This window comes from Ranitomeya variabilis, chromosome 4 (genome assembly GCF_051348905.1).
Source record: "Ranitomeya variabilis isolate aRanVar5 chromosome 4, aRanVar5.hap1, whole genome shotgun sequence".
Taxonomy (NCBI): domain Eukaryota; kingdom Metazoa; phylum Chordata; class Amphibia; order Anura; family Dendrobatidae; genus Ranitomeya; species Ranitomeya variabilis.
Genome location: NC_135235.1, coordinates 475,124,663 through 475,142,468, shown reverse-complemented (window position 1 = coordinate 475,142,468; position 17,806 = coordinate 475,124,663). Strand labels below are relative to the sequence as shown.

At 40.4% G+C, this 17,806-nt stretch overlaps 1 protein-coding gene across 5 annotated transcripts in view; it reads right to left on the bottom strand.

Moving 5' to 3' along the window:
* Positions 1-1,526: 1,526 nt before the first annotated feature.
* Positions 1,527-17,806, bottom strand: part of AANAT (aralkylamine N-acetyltransferase) — an 88,463-nt gene continuing 72,183 nt past the window's right edge. For 3 of the 5 annotated variants that reach the window (XM_077251820.1, XM_077251821.1, XM_077251818.1), the window contains exons 2-5: positions 5,898-5,931; positions 3,318-3,502; positions 2,373-2,527; positions 1,676-2,117 (exon numbers count right to left, since the gene is read on the bottom strand). In XM_077251820.1, coding sequence (XP_077107935.1) covers positions 1,812-2,117; positions 2,373-2,527; positions 3,318-3,462 — 606 coding nt within the window. In that variant the 5' untranslated portion in view covers positions 3,463-3,502; positions 5,898-5,931 and the 3' untranslated portion in view covers positions 1,676-1,811. Of the gene's footprint in view, positions 2,118-2,372; positions 2,528-3,317; positions 3,503-5,897; positions 5,932-10,427; positions 10,557-17,806 lie in introns of those variants that run through there. The other 2 variants (XM_077251819.1, XM_077251822.1) reach the window with 2 other exon arrangements.

The following is a 17,806-nucleotide window of genomic DNA, read 5'->3' as shown; positions in this document are numbered from 1 at the left end:
ATACAACAGGGTCTGCCCATGGGGGTGCTGCTTTATGCTACAGGGTCTGCCTATGGGGGTGCTGCTTATTACTACACGGTCTGCCTAGGCTTATGGGGAGTGCATTATACTATATGGAGGCTATCTAGGGGGCATCATACAGTGTGGAGATTACAGTGAGGGGGCCATTATACAGTGTGGGGATTACAGTGTTGGAGCCATCAAACAGTTTGGAGGCTACTAAGGGGTCACTATACTGTGTGGGTGGTACTATACAGTGAGGGGGCATTATACTGTGTATAAGAGAGCATCATGCTGTGTATAGGGGAGCTGTACAGGGGGCAGACTCAGGACATTATTAAATGTAAAGTGGGCACTTATTGTTATAACTCAGGTTAATGTGACTGTCAAAGGGGCACACAGGGCATTATTACTTTCTAGGGGGCAGAATATGGGCACTGTTTACTAGGGCACTTGCACCCGGCATTACTATATTATAGAGGGTTGCTTTAGAATTTAGAAGGCACAGAGAACCACACAGCAGGTGCAGTAATAGGGACACATACGGCAGCAGCAGCTCAGTATTGGGATATCAGCAGGAGGAGGAGGTTGTGCAGGTTCGGAATAGATAGTGATGGGGCTGGAATATGAGACATGAAATATGTATTTCTTGTATTCTCTGCAGACGAGTCCTGGGTGGAAGAAGTTATGTCGGTCTGGGCCAGATGGAAAAGACGGGAAAAATGAATGATTCGACCAAACCACTGCACGACCAGCTCTATCCTCACCTACTGTATCCTCACCCATCCCTTGTAGATTGTGAGCCCTCGCGGGCAGGGTCCTCTCTCCTCCTGTACCAGTTGTGACTTGTATTGTTCAAGATTATTGTACCTGTTTTTATTATGTATACCCCCCCCCCCCCACATGTAAAGCGCCATGAAATAAATGGCGCTATAATAATGATTTCATCAGAAAGAACGTCAGCGTTAAGTCATTATCTGTAACTGTGCTGTGATCTCTTGTATGTTCTGTAGGACTGGTATCTACCACTGACCATATGGCGGTAATATCAATATTGCTCTTTAGAGATTATTTTCAGTAACTGCACGGTCATCTGCTGAGGCTCTCCTCCACTATTAGAGTGCGTCACCCAGTTGTAATCAAGGTTACCTGGTTAGGGGCCCACTCAGAAGTTTCGCCCCCCCGAACCAAAACTCTAGCTACGCCTCTGACTGAGAGGAGGGAGTGATAGAGCAGTTGGGAGCTGTCGTAATGGATTTTATTTCCACAAAGCACTCCACTAGATGGAAGAGTACCAGACATTCTGCAGCAGCAAAATCGTAGAAATTGTTATTTGTTGAGCCATAGGTCCCTGTCGATTGAGGAATTTCACACTGCGTTGGTCCGGCTGCATTACACTATCAAGGCCGGAAACAATTCCGTACATGTAGCCCACCATAAAAAAAAGTTTATCATCTCCTTAGCTTGCTTAGCAAATAGCAATTAACATTAGCAATTTCAGGAATAATTCTTAGACGAGACAGACATAGAAAAAAACAGATTTAATATGACAGATTATATTAAGTGGGGTTTTGTACAGTGAAATAATTTGCAAGATTATAGGATTTTATACAGAAGTACCACCTGAACCCAGAGCCATAGGACGCCATACATTTGTATTGACCACTCAATGCCTGAATTACTAAGCGCATAACCTTGTCAGACCCTCGTTACTAACACTTTTGCTAAGCATCAAAGGTAAAATGTACTTTTCTGCAATATGTTGCAACCCTTGAGAAGCAAAAGAGTTAGAGGAGTAGTAGAGTAAGGGGCTAACAACCACTATTTCTACGCATGAAGGCGTGACCTTTGACTGGACAGTGCATCTCAATAAAGGTCAGGGGTCCAACTGTTATGTCACATGGGCCCACAGCCTTGAAGCCACACTTGGAGTAGAAAGGAACCAGGAAATCTTCACACATTAGTGCGGCCCGCCGTGCAAAAGGCAGACAACGCAGGTACTGAAGGTAACGCCAGAGCAGGATGGATCCCTTGCCCTGCTGCCGAAATGTGCGGTGTACAGCAAGGACATGGATGTGGACTGATGACCCGTGTGGTTTGTGCAAGGTGAGGGCATCCTAGGAGGAGACAAAGATGATCAATAACAATCAGTAATATATTAATTATATTCAGCACAATACTCTATTTCTATGGGCTCTCTAAGTAGAGAAACCTCATATAAACCACATACAATGCAGCCTGAATAACTAATTGACCATTTTAGACATCTGAAAGGAACTTCTTAGCATCATGTTTGAAATTCTGAATATGATGAAAATTGCTGTTGAGGTATTGTCCTAATTATAGAATTTTCTGAGTGTAATTTCAGTTACCTGACTGAGCTTGTCCTGATCCCATAATGATCCAATGATAAATGCCACAAGACGTCCCTCTTCAAACCAGCCAAGCGACAGCTCCGGGCAAAGGGTCAAGAAATGACGAACTTCATCCAGATGGAGAGGACACTCTCCAGATACTGATATAAAGGCTGTTAGGATATAGGAATCGGTGAGGATCACAATTCATTTGGAGTCGTAAGAACTAAACCAAAATCATGATGCAGAGTGAGTTTATTATGTGGCTTTACTTTGCATAGGTTCACTAGGTCTTACATAGCAGATCCTGATAGTGGTGAACATTGGGGAAAAAAAAAAAAGGTCTCAGGTCTAGTTTTGCCCCTTTTGCGTACCCATAGTCCAAATCCTTACCCATTTTGCAAACAATGTACTTCTGCTGGATAAGGGTGTCTTAAGGTGCTTTCAGGCACCCGTTCTTTGGTCCCATCGGCACATACATCCAAATCCTACTTTGCTGGTGGTTTGGACTTAAGCACTGAGGGGGCCAAGGAACGGGTGCCTGAAAGCAATGTGAAAGAACCCTTATCCTCTATTCCTCCACTCAAATGCAAAAGAAGATGCGACTAGTCATGGCTAGGTGTCCGCTTTCCATAAACCCTATTCCAGCAGCATGAACTGCCTCAATTTTACATATTGTGGGGTCTGCAGACAATCCAATGTGCAGTGTCCTATAGACATTAGATTGTTGGATGATTCTTCCAATAGTGCTTCTTACTAATGCAGCAGGGTGGGAATGTGCTGTTATTTTGGCCATGATGATAAGAAAGTATAAAACCCCTTAAATGCATCTGTACTGATGCCTGATGAAGAGGCCCTAGTAGTCTCGAAAGCTTGCAATTTGTTACCATCTTTTCAGTTAGCCACTAAAAGGTATCATTCACTGAGGGCTCTCAATTCTAAATATTTTTCTTTTTTACTTACCTTCTCTTTCTATCTCAAACACACTGACTGCGTCTTCTGGGGAAAGACAGCGAAATTCACTGGCAGGAAGCGTGTGGCGTCTCTGCTGGCGTGGTGATCGGATGTGGACTGGTCTCATGAATGGTAATGCATTCAGTACAGACATGGCAAGATCTGGGTCTCTATGAATGTCCCAATAGCAAATCCTGTTGGAAATAAGCAGGCATCTGTCAGCAATGCTTATAAATACTGTTTCTATGACTCATCCAGCAAAGGTCATGAACGGTGTCAGGAGGTAGACACATCACATCCATTTAGGTGTCCATCATCCCCCTATGAATATTCAAGTAAATTTCTCGTACCCTATAATTGGAAGGTTTAGATACATTTTATAACACAAGCAGGTAAGCCCACCATCATTTACTGATGGGTGGGCATATTCCCTTTCAGTTTCATGGAGCAGTATTACCCTTCTCTGCACAGCTGGGAACCAGAAGCAAAACAACATTGGATTGTCTTTTTGGCCCAAAGCTGTGAATTGTCTGTACCACCCTGCACCATGGAAAAAATTGGCTGGGTTGTGAAATTAAAAATCTCATACAATTCTTTTTAAAACATTGTTTTTCAACCTGTGGTTCAACAACTGTTATAAAACTACCAGTGGTGAGCGCAAGTGCTCGTTACTCGAGTTTGCCTAAGGTGCTCCGGTATGCATAGAGTATTGCGGGTGCTCGAGTGGCGTGTTTGCGTCCCCGCATGTATCGTGGCTGTTAGCCAAAAAACTTGAAGGGATTGCCTGACAAACAGGCAATCCCTACATGTTCTGTATGTCACTCGAGCACCGTATTCAAGCACTCATTACTAGACACTACAACATCCAGTATGCCAAGTCAACCACAGCCTGTTGGGAACAACTCAGATTTTTTTTTTTTTTTTTTGCATAAATTTGACCTAAAAGTAGATGGAGAACCAAATCAAAAATATAATTTTTTCATTTTTTTATTGTGGAAAATGACCCAATATCATATGTCTGTAACCATAAAATTATGTGAATCTTTAGCAAATAATTTGAAGATAAAATTAGTCTGGTGTTTTTAGTCGATGAGAGGACAATCACGTGTGAGTGGGTAACCTGCTTTACTTAAAGAACAAAGTCACAACACATGTTTATGGGAAAGAATCATTGCTTAAAAAAAGAAGATTTTTGAGGATCTTGAAAGAGTTGATCTTGATCAGACTGCAAAAGGTTACAAACCCATTTTGAAAGAGTTTGAACTCCACCAATACATAGATTGTGCACAAATGGAGGAAAATTCAAGACCATTATTACACTCCGCCGAAGTGGTCGACCAACAAAGAGCAAGGTATATAATAGTCAGCAAAGTCACTTAAGGTAACTTCTAAGCAGCTAAAGGCCTCTCTCACATTATCTAATGTGAATGTACATGAATCCATCATTTGGAGAACACTATGGGGTCCATGGCAAGATTACAAGAAGAAAGCCAGTGCTCTCCAAGAAAAATATTGCTGGCGACTGCAGTTCGCTAAAGATCTGAAGCAAGCAGTTCATGGTAGAAAACCGACCAACAAAATAGAGTTAAAGCTGTTTTGTATGGATGAATGGGCAAAAATTCCTCCAAACCGATATGCAGGACTAATCATCAATTACTGAAAACGTTTAGAGAAGAGTCCAACAGTCATATAACTCTGACTAGGATCGCAACGCAATGTTCAGATTGGCCATCGGCTCTCCCAACCCGAGTGTGACGGCATGTAGTTCTATGCAGCTCTAACGCTCGGGTCAGGAGAGCCACCAACCAGTCCAAGCATTGCATTGTGATCTTTGTCTGAGTTATACGGCCGTCTCACTCTTCTCTTAGATGCAGTTATTGCTGCACAAGTGTCTCATACCAGATAATGAAAGCAAAGGTTCACATACTTTTGCCTCTCAGATATGATATTTTATCATATTCCTCAATAAAAAGACATTCTAAAATTTTTGAGTCCGACGAAGGATAATTCGCCCACATCTTTACATCATCACCCATTCCTTCAGGGCATTGGAGAGTATCTCTGCTACTTCACAAGATTAGGTTTCATGTATTACATTTATTCCTATTGATTATAATTGTTGTGTAGGTGAAATGACAGTTTCTAATGGTGAAATGGAATGGGATTTATATACCCCGGCCCTAAAATGTTTTCATTAGTGGTCAATATGTTAGACACAACAACAATTTGGGATAACTTATTTACTAAAAAAATAAACCATTTTATTTCTGTATTGTATGATAGTTACAATAGGACCACATGTAACACATTGCGGAGCATTAACTGGTTGTTGTATAAAAAAAATTTGGCAATCTGAGGTTTGTATATATCAACAGAGATGACCACAAAGTTTTGGTCACCTCTTGGGGCTGACTAGCTATGGGGTATTCCTATTAAGAGTCTTTGTTGTCCAACTCTCTGCTCTGATGGTTCTCCAAGTGCCCCTGAAGCAGGGATCAATCTTTAGATTTCCAGAATGTTAATCCTGGATTATAATTGAGCTGCACCATATTATTAAAGTGATGACACCAATAAATGTTGGGATCTTACCTCTGGACGACTCAACGGCTTGTCCCACAGTGGTCTAAACACAAAACAAAGGTACAAATTGTTAGTCTATAGACATATATTGTACATTTACTAAACCTCTGGATACTTGGCTCCGACTTCCACATCTTCTCCCAATAAACTTAACGCCATATTATTTTCAACCAAGAAAAGGGATTAGCCAATTAGATTAAGAAAGCTATAACTATACTTGTAAGCTAACGTCTGTGTGTTCATGGAGGACAAGAGGAAACAAGCTTCTTACAGATATAATGTAGTTGAATCTCTTAGCCATGGTATCATTTGGCATTAATTGAGAAAATGTAAGGAAATTGGTTCAGAATCAGGTTGGTAAGGGATCAGGTATTAACACAAGGATTTGGATTTTTATTCAAGGGGATACCTGGGACCAAAAAAAAAAAAGTGCCTTAGCACTAACTGACAGGTAGTTGCTAACAGAGGCTAGCATTGGTCATTGACCACTACTGCCGGAGATTCGGCTGCTCCCTGTCAACAGAGCAGCAGTTTTGTTTCCTGTTGACAGGACGGGACTACTGGCACCATGATGATTGACAACCAGCTTCACACAATTAGGCATCAGGAAGCTAACTTTCAATCAGCATGACAGCAGTAGTCCCACCCTATCAAGGAAAAGAAACTGCTGCTCTGTTGACGGTGACGTCAGCGGACGTCTGAGCCCTCTGTGCTGGAAGAGAATGGCGCCAGGCACAACAGGCAGGTAGGTAGTAACTACTTGTCTGTTAGTGCTTAGGCACTTTTTCTTTTTAAAGTCACAGATTATCCCATTAACTACATGTCTACCCCCAAACACAGCTCCACTCCTTTCTATGGGCAGTGTCCAATATTCACATGAATGGGAATGAGCTGTAATAGCAGACGCATAAGATTGATTATGTTTTAAGTTTCATGAGGAAAAGGAATGCCATCGTGTGGGTTCATAGAAGTCTATTTTATGGTAGGGACAAATTAGGAGAAGCGATCATTTCATATCAAGTACTAGAAATGGCCTCTGCTCAGCGTTGGTCAGTGTTCCACTGGTACATAATTTCTAGGAATGCTATAAAATTCACATTTAAAGGGTCAATTTTTAACCATTAATCACAGATCTATCACATTTCCATCTATAAAGGTTGTTGCTATAGTTGATGAAGATGAAACATTAACATTTTTGGTGATTCCACTCTAGTTATAAAGCTGAGGTTTTTTTTGTTGCCTGTTATTATTATTATTATTATACATTTTTATAGTGCCATTTATTCCATGGCGCTTTACATGTGAACGGGGCAAATACAGACAAATACAATAAACATGAGTAAAACAAGGCACACACAAGTACAGGAGGAGAGAGGACCCTGCCCGTGAGGGCTCACAGTCTACATGTTAATTGTGTTTCTGTCTACCAGTCTATTTAATAAACCAGGTCTCGAGCTTAACACTCATACTCCTTAGGTCAGGACTAAGAACGTTAAGCTTGAAACGCTTAAAACCAGTGTCTCTCTTTTTTTCTGCCTTCAATATGGTTTTAATTTTTTCCTTTTCTAATATATGAAATAAATATGACATATTAATCCACTAAAATTTTTGTGGATGCTGGCGTTCATCTCATCTCATGCTGGGCTCCTTGCTCAGAAGGCAGGCTGGAGCCTACGTTCATTCAAGGCATTTCCCTTATCTGGAGAGCTGATGCTAGTGCATTTTTCTTTTTTTCCCTTAGTATTTATGTACCATATAATGAAGGAAATGTTCAAGCACATACATCTGCACATATAAAACAGTCAATGCCAGGATGCCCTCCCTGCCAAGATTTTGAAAGCTGACTTTAAATACCACCATACACATGAGATGAATATGTGCCAACAATTGATTCATCATTAGACGACTGCTTAAAAGAAATCTCAAACTACATTGGCCAATAGTGGATTTTTTCAGGCGATGAAGCATCCATTGCTTATCATCCTCTGTAAACTTCCAACTAACAGTCATAGTTTTTTACGGTAGAGTTTGTCCATTTCAGACATCTTTTGCCTGATGTACTGTATATGAGCAGCTTAACTGTCAAAGGCAATTAATTCTGCCCAAACCATGTACAGCAGGAATTACAATCTGCCTGCATGATTGCAGCCACTTATGTTTTTCTCCGAATTGCTCCGGTGTTTCAGAGAAAACATAGTTTAGAGTCTGGTCACTGCCTGGTCTTCAACACTATATTTACTCCGAAACACAGGTGCGTTTCAGAAAAAAACTACCTAGCTTCTGTCGTGCAACCAGGCTCTGATTCATGCTGCCCAGTGGTTTGGGACAGTAAAATCGACTTACAGGTTCCCTTATAATATTGTGGATATTTTCAGGCCATTTATTGATCCATAAACTGTGGTTTAGATATTGCTGGTAAAGGCATCTTAAGGCCATGTTCACACTAGCAGTATTTGGTCAATATTTTACCTCAGTATTTGTAAGCCAAAACCAGGAGTGGGTGATAATACTGATGGTTCCTCTCCTGGTTTTGTCTTACAAATACTGAGGTAAAATACTGACCAAATACTGAACGTGGCCTAATGCAGCTTTAATGCTCTGAGATGTAGTTTTGCAAATGTGCTAAGCAACATGTACAGTCCATGTATACAATGACAGATAGGCTAGGGTTACACAGCAGCATAATGAACATGAATGGGGTCACATTTTGATTAGAAAGTTACTAAGACAAGCAAGTCACCCAAAATCCAGCAAGTCAAATAGAACAGAAAAATTGAAGGTATGGTGATGAAGATGGAAAAGGAGAAAATAAAAGGTTTGGCATTATTAAAACTATATTTCCATGGTAATGACTACTGAAGTGTAAAAAGGCAGTCAGTGGCAACTTCTCTGGGCAAAATCATCTGTGTACCACTGGTCATGGGAGCAGAATCTCCAATGATCTCTTGATCATTACATGCTTTCACAGTTAAAGGGCTCATCCTTTTGTTTTAAGGTTGTCCATACGCACAGATATCTCCTTGACTTTCACAATCATGCATGCTCAGCTTGTGCTGATTTATTTTCCAGGAGGACATAGTATTGGGCATGCTGAAATCCAACATGCCCTAACCTAACTTTCCCTAACAGCGGCTGTTGGATGTCCCCAATCACTTAAAGGGTTTTCCCCACAAAAAAAGGTAAATTTTCATCATTAGATCTTGGAATAATAATAATTTCAACAATTGGATGTGTTTAAATAAAATGTTCCTGTACTGAGATAATCTTTTAAAAATGTGCCTCTGCTGTGTACTGTGTAATGGCTGTGTGTGACAGACATTACAGCACAGGATAACAGCTGATTCCTTCTCTGAGGTAAAACATTTCCCTGACTGTTTTAAGCAATGTTTTACCTCACAGAAATAATCAGCTGTGTTCCTGTGCTAGAATGTCTGTATATTCCGTTTCTTCCTCCCCTGCCCAGGAGCTGTGGTATGATCAGACCATGTTCCTGCACAGTCAGACACAGCCATTACACAGTACACAGCAGGGGCACATTTATAAGATTATCTCGGCCCAGGGATATTTTATTTAAAACCCATCCAATTGTGGAAGTTATTATTCTAAGATCAATTAATTAAAATGTATTTTGTTCCTGATAAAACCCCTTTAAGATCCCACGATCTCCCAATCTAATGTGTATTGGAAGGTTTATCTACATCAGTGGAAAAACAGTAAAGAGTTAACCGTGTCATGGATTGGTCAATTTAATCTTCCAATGAATTAATTAAAATCTGTCAGCGTTTCTAAAAACGTTGCTACACTGGGTGTGCGTGAACCAACCCACACTTAAAATAATTGTCTATGTGAGCCTGCAGAGCATTAATGATAGAATGCACTGCATGGGAGATATGGACGTCAGAAGTAGAGTGGTCCTGTTAATATAATTGCTATGTGTTAATTGTGGAGGAGAGGTTTGTAAATGAGCACTTATAGGGTAAACATGTTAAATGGTAACGGACGTGTCTATGCTGTATTTGTGCTGGATGTAATCTGCTGATAAACAGGATAACGCAGAAACGACCAACTTTACAAATGTAGCAGAGCTGGGCTTGTCACAAGTAGCAGATTTCCTACTTGTACATATTGGCGTTGGTTTTACATAGTGCCGCAAGCAAACCTACTACATTACCTAAACTCCGAGACGCATTAAAGGGCTTGCTAATTCAGCTCTGCTACATTTGTCTATGTACATTCAGAAAATTGTCACCAACCAGATTTGCAAAAGACACAAGTCAGGAACACCATACATATGTGTCCTTTCTTACGACTTTCTTGGCTCTAAATATCCCAGTATTAGTGGTTTGCTTTGGGGAGGGGGGAATTGGGCAATTTTTAGGTTCTAAGTCTTTGGTGACCTTTACGTAATTCGTGGAAAGGTAAGTAAGGATGGACGCATCTGTAGTAGTATGGATGAGAAACAAAAATATTCCTACAGTAGTGACAAAAGTATATATATCTATCTTAGAGCTTTTGTATCTTCTCAATGAGATTACTCACCTGTGTTTAGCACTGACCTTGGTGGACCGCTCCCAACTGGGGCCAAGAAGAAGCTACAGGAGATAGGAGCCTAGGTCAGTAGGTGCTGCTGGTGTCCACTGATCTGCTGAGCTGCCGGCTCATGATGACATCTTCTGAATTAAGTTGTTGATCACTCACGTGACAGGTCTATAAGGGGTTTAAGATTTTGCTAGTGACTAGCGGAGAGAACGGGAAACTTTCATTCCTGCCAGCCACTACTGAAGACCCTCAGTTGTCTTAAAGCTGTATGTCCTATTGGATGTTGGGAATATCTGGCATTTACATAAACAAGTACAAATCTTTTAGATTTTATTACATTTTTCCATTATTTGTGATTCAATTTTATATTGTGTGGTGAGGGTGCATGCACTTACGGCTTTATTTCACTATGATTTATGGTAATAATAGTTTATTTGGGTTCCTGAATGCATAAAATCCTGATACTTATTAACATTTAATTAATAGTGTAAGCAGGCCACATTTTTGTCTTTTTTTTTTAAATCTTATTGAACCGATAAGTCGATTAAATGGATGGATCGTTTCCTTACATTTGGTTTTACAGAATGTACATAAAAAAACATAAAGACAAATGCTAATGTGTTATAAAGTAATATATCGTAATACCTAGTATTTACGTTAGGTATTTATATGTTAACGAAGAAGGCTTTGAGGAATTAAGATGGCAATGAGCCAATTGGAGTCACGGGATAGTCACAGGAGGACATTAATATGCGCTTAAAGACCTATAAATAGATACAGAATAAGATTCAGATCAGTGAACAGCAGCTAGGTGAGGTCAAGTGTAGATATGTCATAAATGTCTGCAGTTGGAGTACCCCTTTAAGGCTATAAATAAAGTTAGGGCCATGATCAGTATTTTTAGATTACCTTGATTACAATAATGTAGAGAGCATGACCATCGATTATAACCAGAAACCATAAAAGATGCCAATATTTTTTGTAAATCAGAGTAGACAACATGTTTTACGATGTTTTCTTCGTTAAATGGCTCCACTCTATATACAGTATAAGGTGATCTTTAAATATATATAGAAATCATAAAGATAATCAGGATTTATAGTCTTGGAAAGCAAATTACAGTGCAGAGCAAGGGAGACACCTGGAGGGCAAGGTGTGTATTACATCTAATAGTGCTGCCACTGCTGCATCTATTCTACTCACTCTACACAAAAATGCAAAGTTTATACCTCACTGCCAACTTATAATACACTATTACTTCCAAACCGCAAAACACAGGATGGTGCGGACATACCATTGGTGAAACCTGTGCAGCCGAACAGGTCCCCAAGAGGGTAGGGGGGACCTGTTGACAACCGGTGGTCCTCATCTCCACAACCCCGTACAACCCCAGCTCCAACCACTTTGTTTCAGCTGGGAGAAAGTGCCAATGTGGCATGATAATTCCAAAAGTTGCTAAATTTTAGCACAGCCTTAAGTTGCATCAAATTTTTACGACTTTTCAAAGCTTCTTACGAATGCTGGTGTAAAAGCGTTGATGAATCGGAGCCCAATATCTTTTCATTAGCATGTGTCAAGAGTTGAGATACAGTTAGGTCCATATATATTTGGACAGAGACAACATTTTTCTTATTTTGGTTATAAACATTACCACAATGAATTTTAAACAAAACAATTCAGATGCAGTTGAAGTTCAGACTTTCAGCTTTCATTTAAGGGTATCCACATTAAAACTGGATGAAGGGTTTAGAAGTTTCAGCTTCTTAACATGTGTCACCCTGTTTTTAAAGGGACCAAAAGTAATTGGACAGATTCAATAATTTTAAATGAAATGTTTATTTTTAGTGCTTGGTTGAAAACCCTTTGTTGGCAATGACTGCCTGAAGTCTTGAACTGATGGACATCACCAAACTCTGTGTTTCCTCCTTTTTGATGCTCTGCCAGGCCTTCATTGCAGTGGTTTTCAGTTGCTGTTTGTTTGTGGGCCTTTCTGTCTGAACTTTAGTCTTTAACAAGTGAAATGCATGCTCAATTGGGTTGAGATCAGGTGACTGACTTGGCCATTCAGGAATATTCCACTTCTTTGCTTTAATAAACTCCTGGGTTGCTTTGGCTTTATGTTTTGGGTCATTGTCCATCTGTAGTATGAAGTGACGACCAATCAGTTTGGCTGCATTTGGCTGGATCTGAGCACACAGTATGGCGGCTCTGAATACCTCAGAATTCATTCGGCTGCTTCTGTCCTGTGTCACATCATCAATAAACACTAGTGACCCAGTGCCACTGGCAGCCATGCATGCCCAAGCCATCACACTGCCTCCGCCGTGTTTTACAGATGATGTGATATGCTTTGGATCATGAGCTGTACCACGCCTTCGCCATACTTTTCTCTTTCCATCATTCTGGTAGAGGTTGATCTTGGTTTCATCTGTCCAAAAAATGTTCTTCCAGAACTGTGCTGGCTTTTTTAGATGTTTTTTAGCAAATTCCAGTCTAGCCTTTTTATTCTTGATGCTTATGAGTGGCTTGCACCGTGCAGTGAACCCTCTGTATTTACTTTCATGCAGTCTTCTCTTTATGGTAGATTTGGATACTGATACGCCTACCTCCTGGAGAGTGTTGTTCACTTGGTTGGCTGTTGTGAAGGGGTTTCTCTTCACCATGGAGATTATTCTGCGATCACCCACCACTGTTGTCTTCCGTGGGCGCCCAGGTCTTTTTGCATTGATGAGTTCACCAGTGCTTTCTTTCTTTCTCAGGATGTACCAAAATGTATATTTTGCCACTCCTAATATTGTAGCAATTTCTCGGATGGGTTTTTTCTGTTTTCGCAGCTTAAGGATGGCTTGTTTCACCTGCATGGAGAGCTCCTTTGACCGCATGTTTACTTCACAGCAAAACCTTCCAAATGCAAGCACCACACTTCAAATCAACTCCAGACCTTTTATCTGCTTAATTGAGAATGACATAACGAAGGGATTACCCACACCTGTCCATGAAATAGCCTTGGAGTCAATTGTCCAATTACTTTTGGTCCCTTTAAAAACAGGGTGGCACATGTTAAGGAGCTGAAACTCCTAAACCCTTCATCCAATTTTAATGTGGATACCCTCAAATGAAAGCTGAAAGTCTGAACTTCAACTGCATCTGAATTGTTTTGTTTAAAATTCATTGTGGTAATGTCTATAACCAAAATAAGAAAAATGTTGTCTCTGTCCAAATATATATGGACCTAACTGTACATAAAGGATCAAGTAAACAGTCACTTGTAAGCAGGAAAAATGGGCAAGTGTAGAGAGCTGAGTGACTAAAAAGGGCCGAATAGTGATGACTAGATGACTGGGATAGGGAATCTTCACACAGCAGGTCTTGTAGCAGTCCCAATATGCAGTGGTTACTTAGTACCTCTACCGCTAATGTTCCGAGGTAGGGCAATCAGTGAACTGGCCATAGAGTCAAGGACACCCACGCTCTTTGATGTGTCAGAACACAAAGTGCATGACAACTTTATGTATGGGACCACTTATTAGTAGACTGTACAAACCAATTTTCCATATTACTCCATAGAAGATGGAAATAAGAAGAGATCCCACAGTAAATATAAAAATTAACTTTTATTGCAGAATATATAAAAACAAAAATAAAAAAGCAATTGTACTGTTAATGGACACCGAACAGCTGATCACATAGACATATTAAATACAGCCATATAATAGTAGAATATAAGTAAATAGTTGAAATATAAATATATATTATGATACCTTATATACACAAGTAGCCATAACTTCATATACCAATGTCTTAAATTATCAATCTGACATTGGATACACACATCTACAATGTGGAACAAATAGGGTATATTAAGAAGGATACATACAGACCCATCAGAATACTTAATAATAATCTACACGGCCCCTAATAATGCCATCCAAGGCTAATATAATATAATCAATATCCTTATTTCTGTATCCACAATGGGAAAAGACCGTGCTGACTGTAACACCAATAGATGAATAAATAACATCTGGGTCCCCATATACAGTACAGACCAAAAGTTTGGAGACACCTTCTCATTTAAAGATTTTTCTGTATTTTCATGACTATGAAAATTGTACATTCACACTGAAGGCATCAAAACTATGAATTAACACATGTGGAATTATATACTTAACAAAAAAGTGTGAAACAACTGAAATTATGTCTTATATTCTAGGTTCTTCAAAGTAGCCACCTTTTGCTTTGATGACTTCTTTGCACACTCCAGGCATTCTCTTGATGAGCTTCAAGAGGTAGTCACTGTGAATGGTCTTCCAACAATCTTGAAGGAGTTCCCAGAGATGCTTAGCACTTGTTGGCCCTTTTGCCTTCACTCTGCGGTCCAGCTCACCCCAAACCATCTCGATTGGGTTCAGGTCTGGTGACTGTGGAGGCCAGGTCATCTGGTGTAGCACCCCATCACTCTCCTTCTTGGTCAAATAGCCCTTACACAGCCTGGAGGTGTGTTTGGGGTCATTGTCCTGTTGAAAAATAAATGATGGTCCAACTAAACGCAAACCGGATGGAATAGCATGCCCCTGCAAGATGCCTGTGGTAGCCATGCTGGTTCAGTATGCCTTCAATTTTGAATAAATCCCCAACAGTGTCACCAGCAACGCACCCACACACCATCACACCTCCTCCTCCATGCTTCATGGTGGGAACCAGGCACGTAGAGTCCATCCGTTCACCTTTTCTGCGTCGCACAAAGACACGGTGGTTGGAACCAAATATCTCAAATTTTGACTCATTAGACCAAAGCACAGATTTCCACTGGTCTAATGTCCATTCCTTATGTTCTTTAGCCCAAACAAGTCTCTTATACTTGTTGCCTGTCCTTAGCAGTGGTTTCCTAGCAGCTATTTTACCATGAAGGCCTGCTGCACAAAGTCTCCTCTTAACAGTTGTTGTAGAGATGTGTCTGCTGCTAGAACTCTGTGTGGCATTGACCTGGTCTCTAATGTGAGCTGCTGTTAACCTGCAATTTCTGAGGCTGGTAACTCTGATAAACTTATCCTCAGAAGCAGAGGTGACTCTTGGTCTTCCTTTCCTGCAGCGGTCCTCATGTGAGCGTTTCTTTATAGCGTTTGATGGTTTTTGCCACTGCACTTGGGGACACTTTCAAAGTTTTCCCAATTTTTCGGACTGACTGACCTTCATTTCTTAAAGTAATGATAGCCACTTCTTTACTTAGCCGCTTTTTTCTTGCCATAATACAAATTCTAACAGTCTATTCAGTAGGACTATCGGCTGTGTATCCACCAGACTTCTGCACAACACAACTGATGGTCCCAACCCCATTTATAAGGCAAGAAATCCCACTTATTAAACCTGACAGGGCACACCTGTGAAGAGAAAACCATTCCCGGTGACTACCTCTTGAAGCTCATCAAGAGAATGCCAAGAGTGTGCAAAGCAGTCATCAAAGCAAAAGTTGGCTACTTTGAAGAACCTAGAATATAAGACATAATTTCAGTTGTTTCACACTTTTTTGTTAAGTATATAATTACACATGTGTTAATTCATAGTTTTGATGCCTTCAGTGTGAATGTGCAATTTTGATAGTCACGAAAACACAAAATAATCTTTAAATGAGAAGGTGTGTCCAAACTTTTGGTTTGGTCTGTACTCTAAAATAATCCCCAAAACATTAAGGAAAATATGCATATACAGTAAATTACCCATGTCAGAAAATGCTATGTGCTCACCAGATGCTGTACACGTGTACCCGTTCGGCGTCCACTCACCCCGGTGGGTGAGCATTTTCTGACATGGGTAATTTATATGCATATTTTCCTTAATGTTTTTGGGATTATTTTAGAATATATGGGGACCCAGATGTTATTGATCTATTTACATAGTTATTAAGGTTGAAGGAAGACTTTAAGTCCATCTAGTTCAACCCATAGCCTAACCTAACATGCCCTAACATGTTGATCCAGGGGAAGGCAAAAAAACCCCATGTGGTAAGAGTAAGCTCCATCATGGGGAAAAAAATTCCTTCCCGACCCCACATACGGCAATCAGACTAGTTCCCTGGATCAACGCCTTATCAAGGAATCTAATATATATACCCTGTAACATTATACTTTTCCAGAAAGGTATCCAGTCCCCTCTTAAATTTAAGTAATGACTCACTCATTACAACATCATACGGCAGAGAGTTCCATAGTCTCACTGCTCTTACAGTAAAGAATCCGCGTCTGTTATTATGCTTAAACCTTTTTTCCTCCAGACGCAGAGGATGCCCCCTTGTCCCTGTCACCGGTCTATGATTAAAAAGATCAGCAGAAAGGTCTTTGTACTGTCCCCTCATATATTTATACATTAACATAAGATCACCCCTTAGTCTTCGTTTTTCCAAACTAAATAGCCCCAAGTGTAATAACCTATCTTGGTATGGCAGACCCCCCAGTCCTCTAATAACCTTGGTTGCTCTTCTCTGCACCCGCTCCAGTTCAGCTATGTCTTTCTTATACACCGGAGACCAGAACTGTGCACAGTATTCCAAGTGTGGTCGCACCAGTGACTTGTATAGAGGTAAAATTATGTTCTCCTCATGAGCATCTATGCCTCTTTTAATGCATCCCATTATTTTATTTGCCTTTGTAGCAGCTGCCTGACACTGGCCACTGAATATGAGTTTGTCATCCACCCATACACCCAGGTCTTTTTCATTGACGGTTTTGCCCAGAGTTTTAGAGTTAAGCACATAGTTATACATCTTATTACTTCTACCCAAGTGCATGACCTTACATTTATCCCCATTAAAGCTCATTTGCCATTCATCAGCCCAAGCTTCTAGTTTACATAAATCAGCCTGTAATATAAAATTGTCCTCCCCTGTATTGATTACCCTGCAGAGTTTAGTGTCATCTGCAAATATTGAAATTCTACTCTGAATGCCCCCTACAAGGTCATTAATAAATATGTTAAAAAGAAGAGGGCCCAATACTGACCCCTGTGGTACCCCACTACTAACCGTGATCCAGTCCGAGTGTGCTCCATTAATAACCACCCTTTGTTTCCTATCCCTGAGCCAACTCTCAACCCACTTGCACATATTTTCCCCTATCCCCATTATTCTCATTTTATGTATCAACCTTTTGTGTGGCACCGTATCAAAAGCTCTTGAAAAGTCCATATACACTACATCTACTGGGTTCCCTTGGTCCAGACCGGAACTTACCTCTTCATAGAAGCTGATCAAATTAGTCTGACATGATCGGTCCCTAGTAAACCCGTGCTGATACTGGGTCATGAGGTTATTCCTCTTCAGATACTCCAGTATAGCATCCCTTAGAATGCCCTCCAGGATTTTACCCACAGTAGAGGTTAAACTT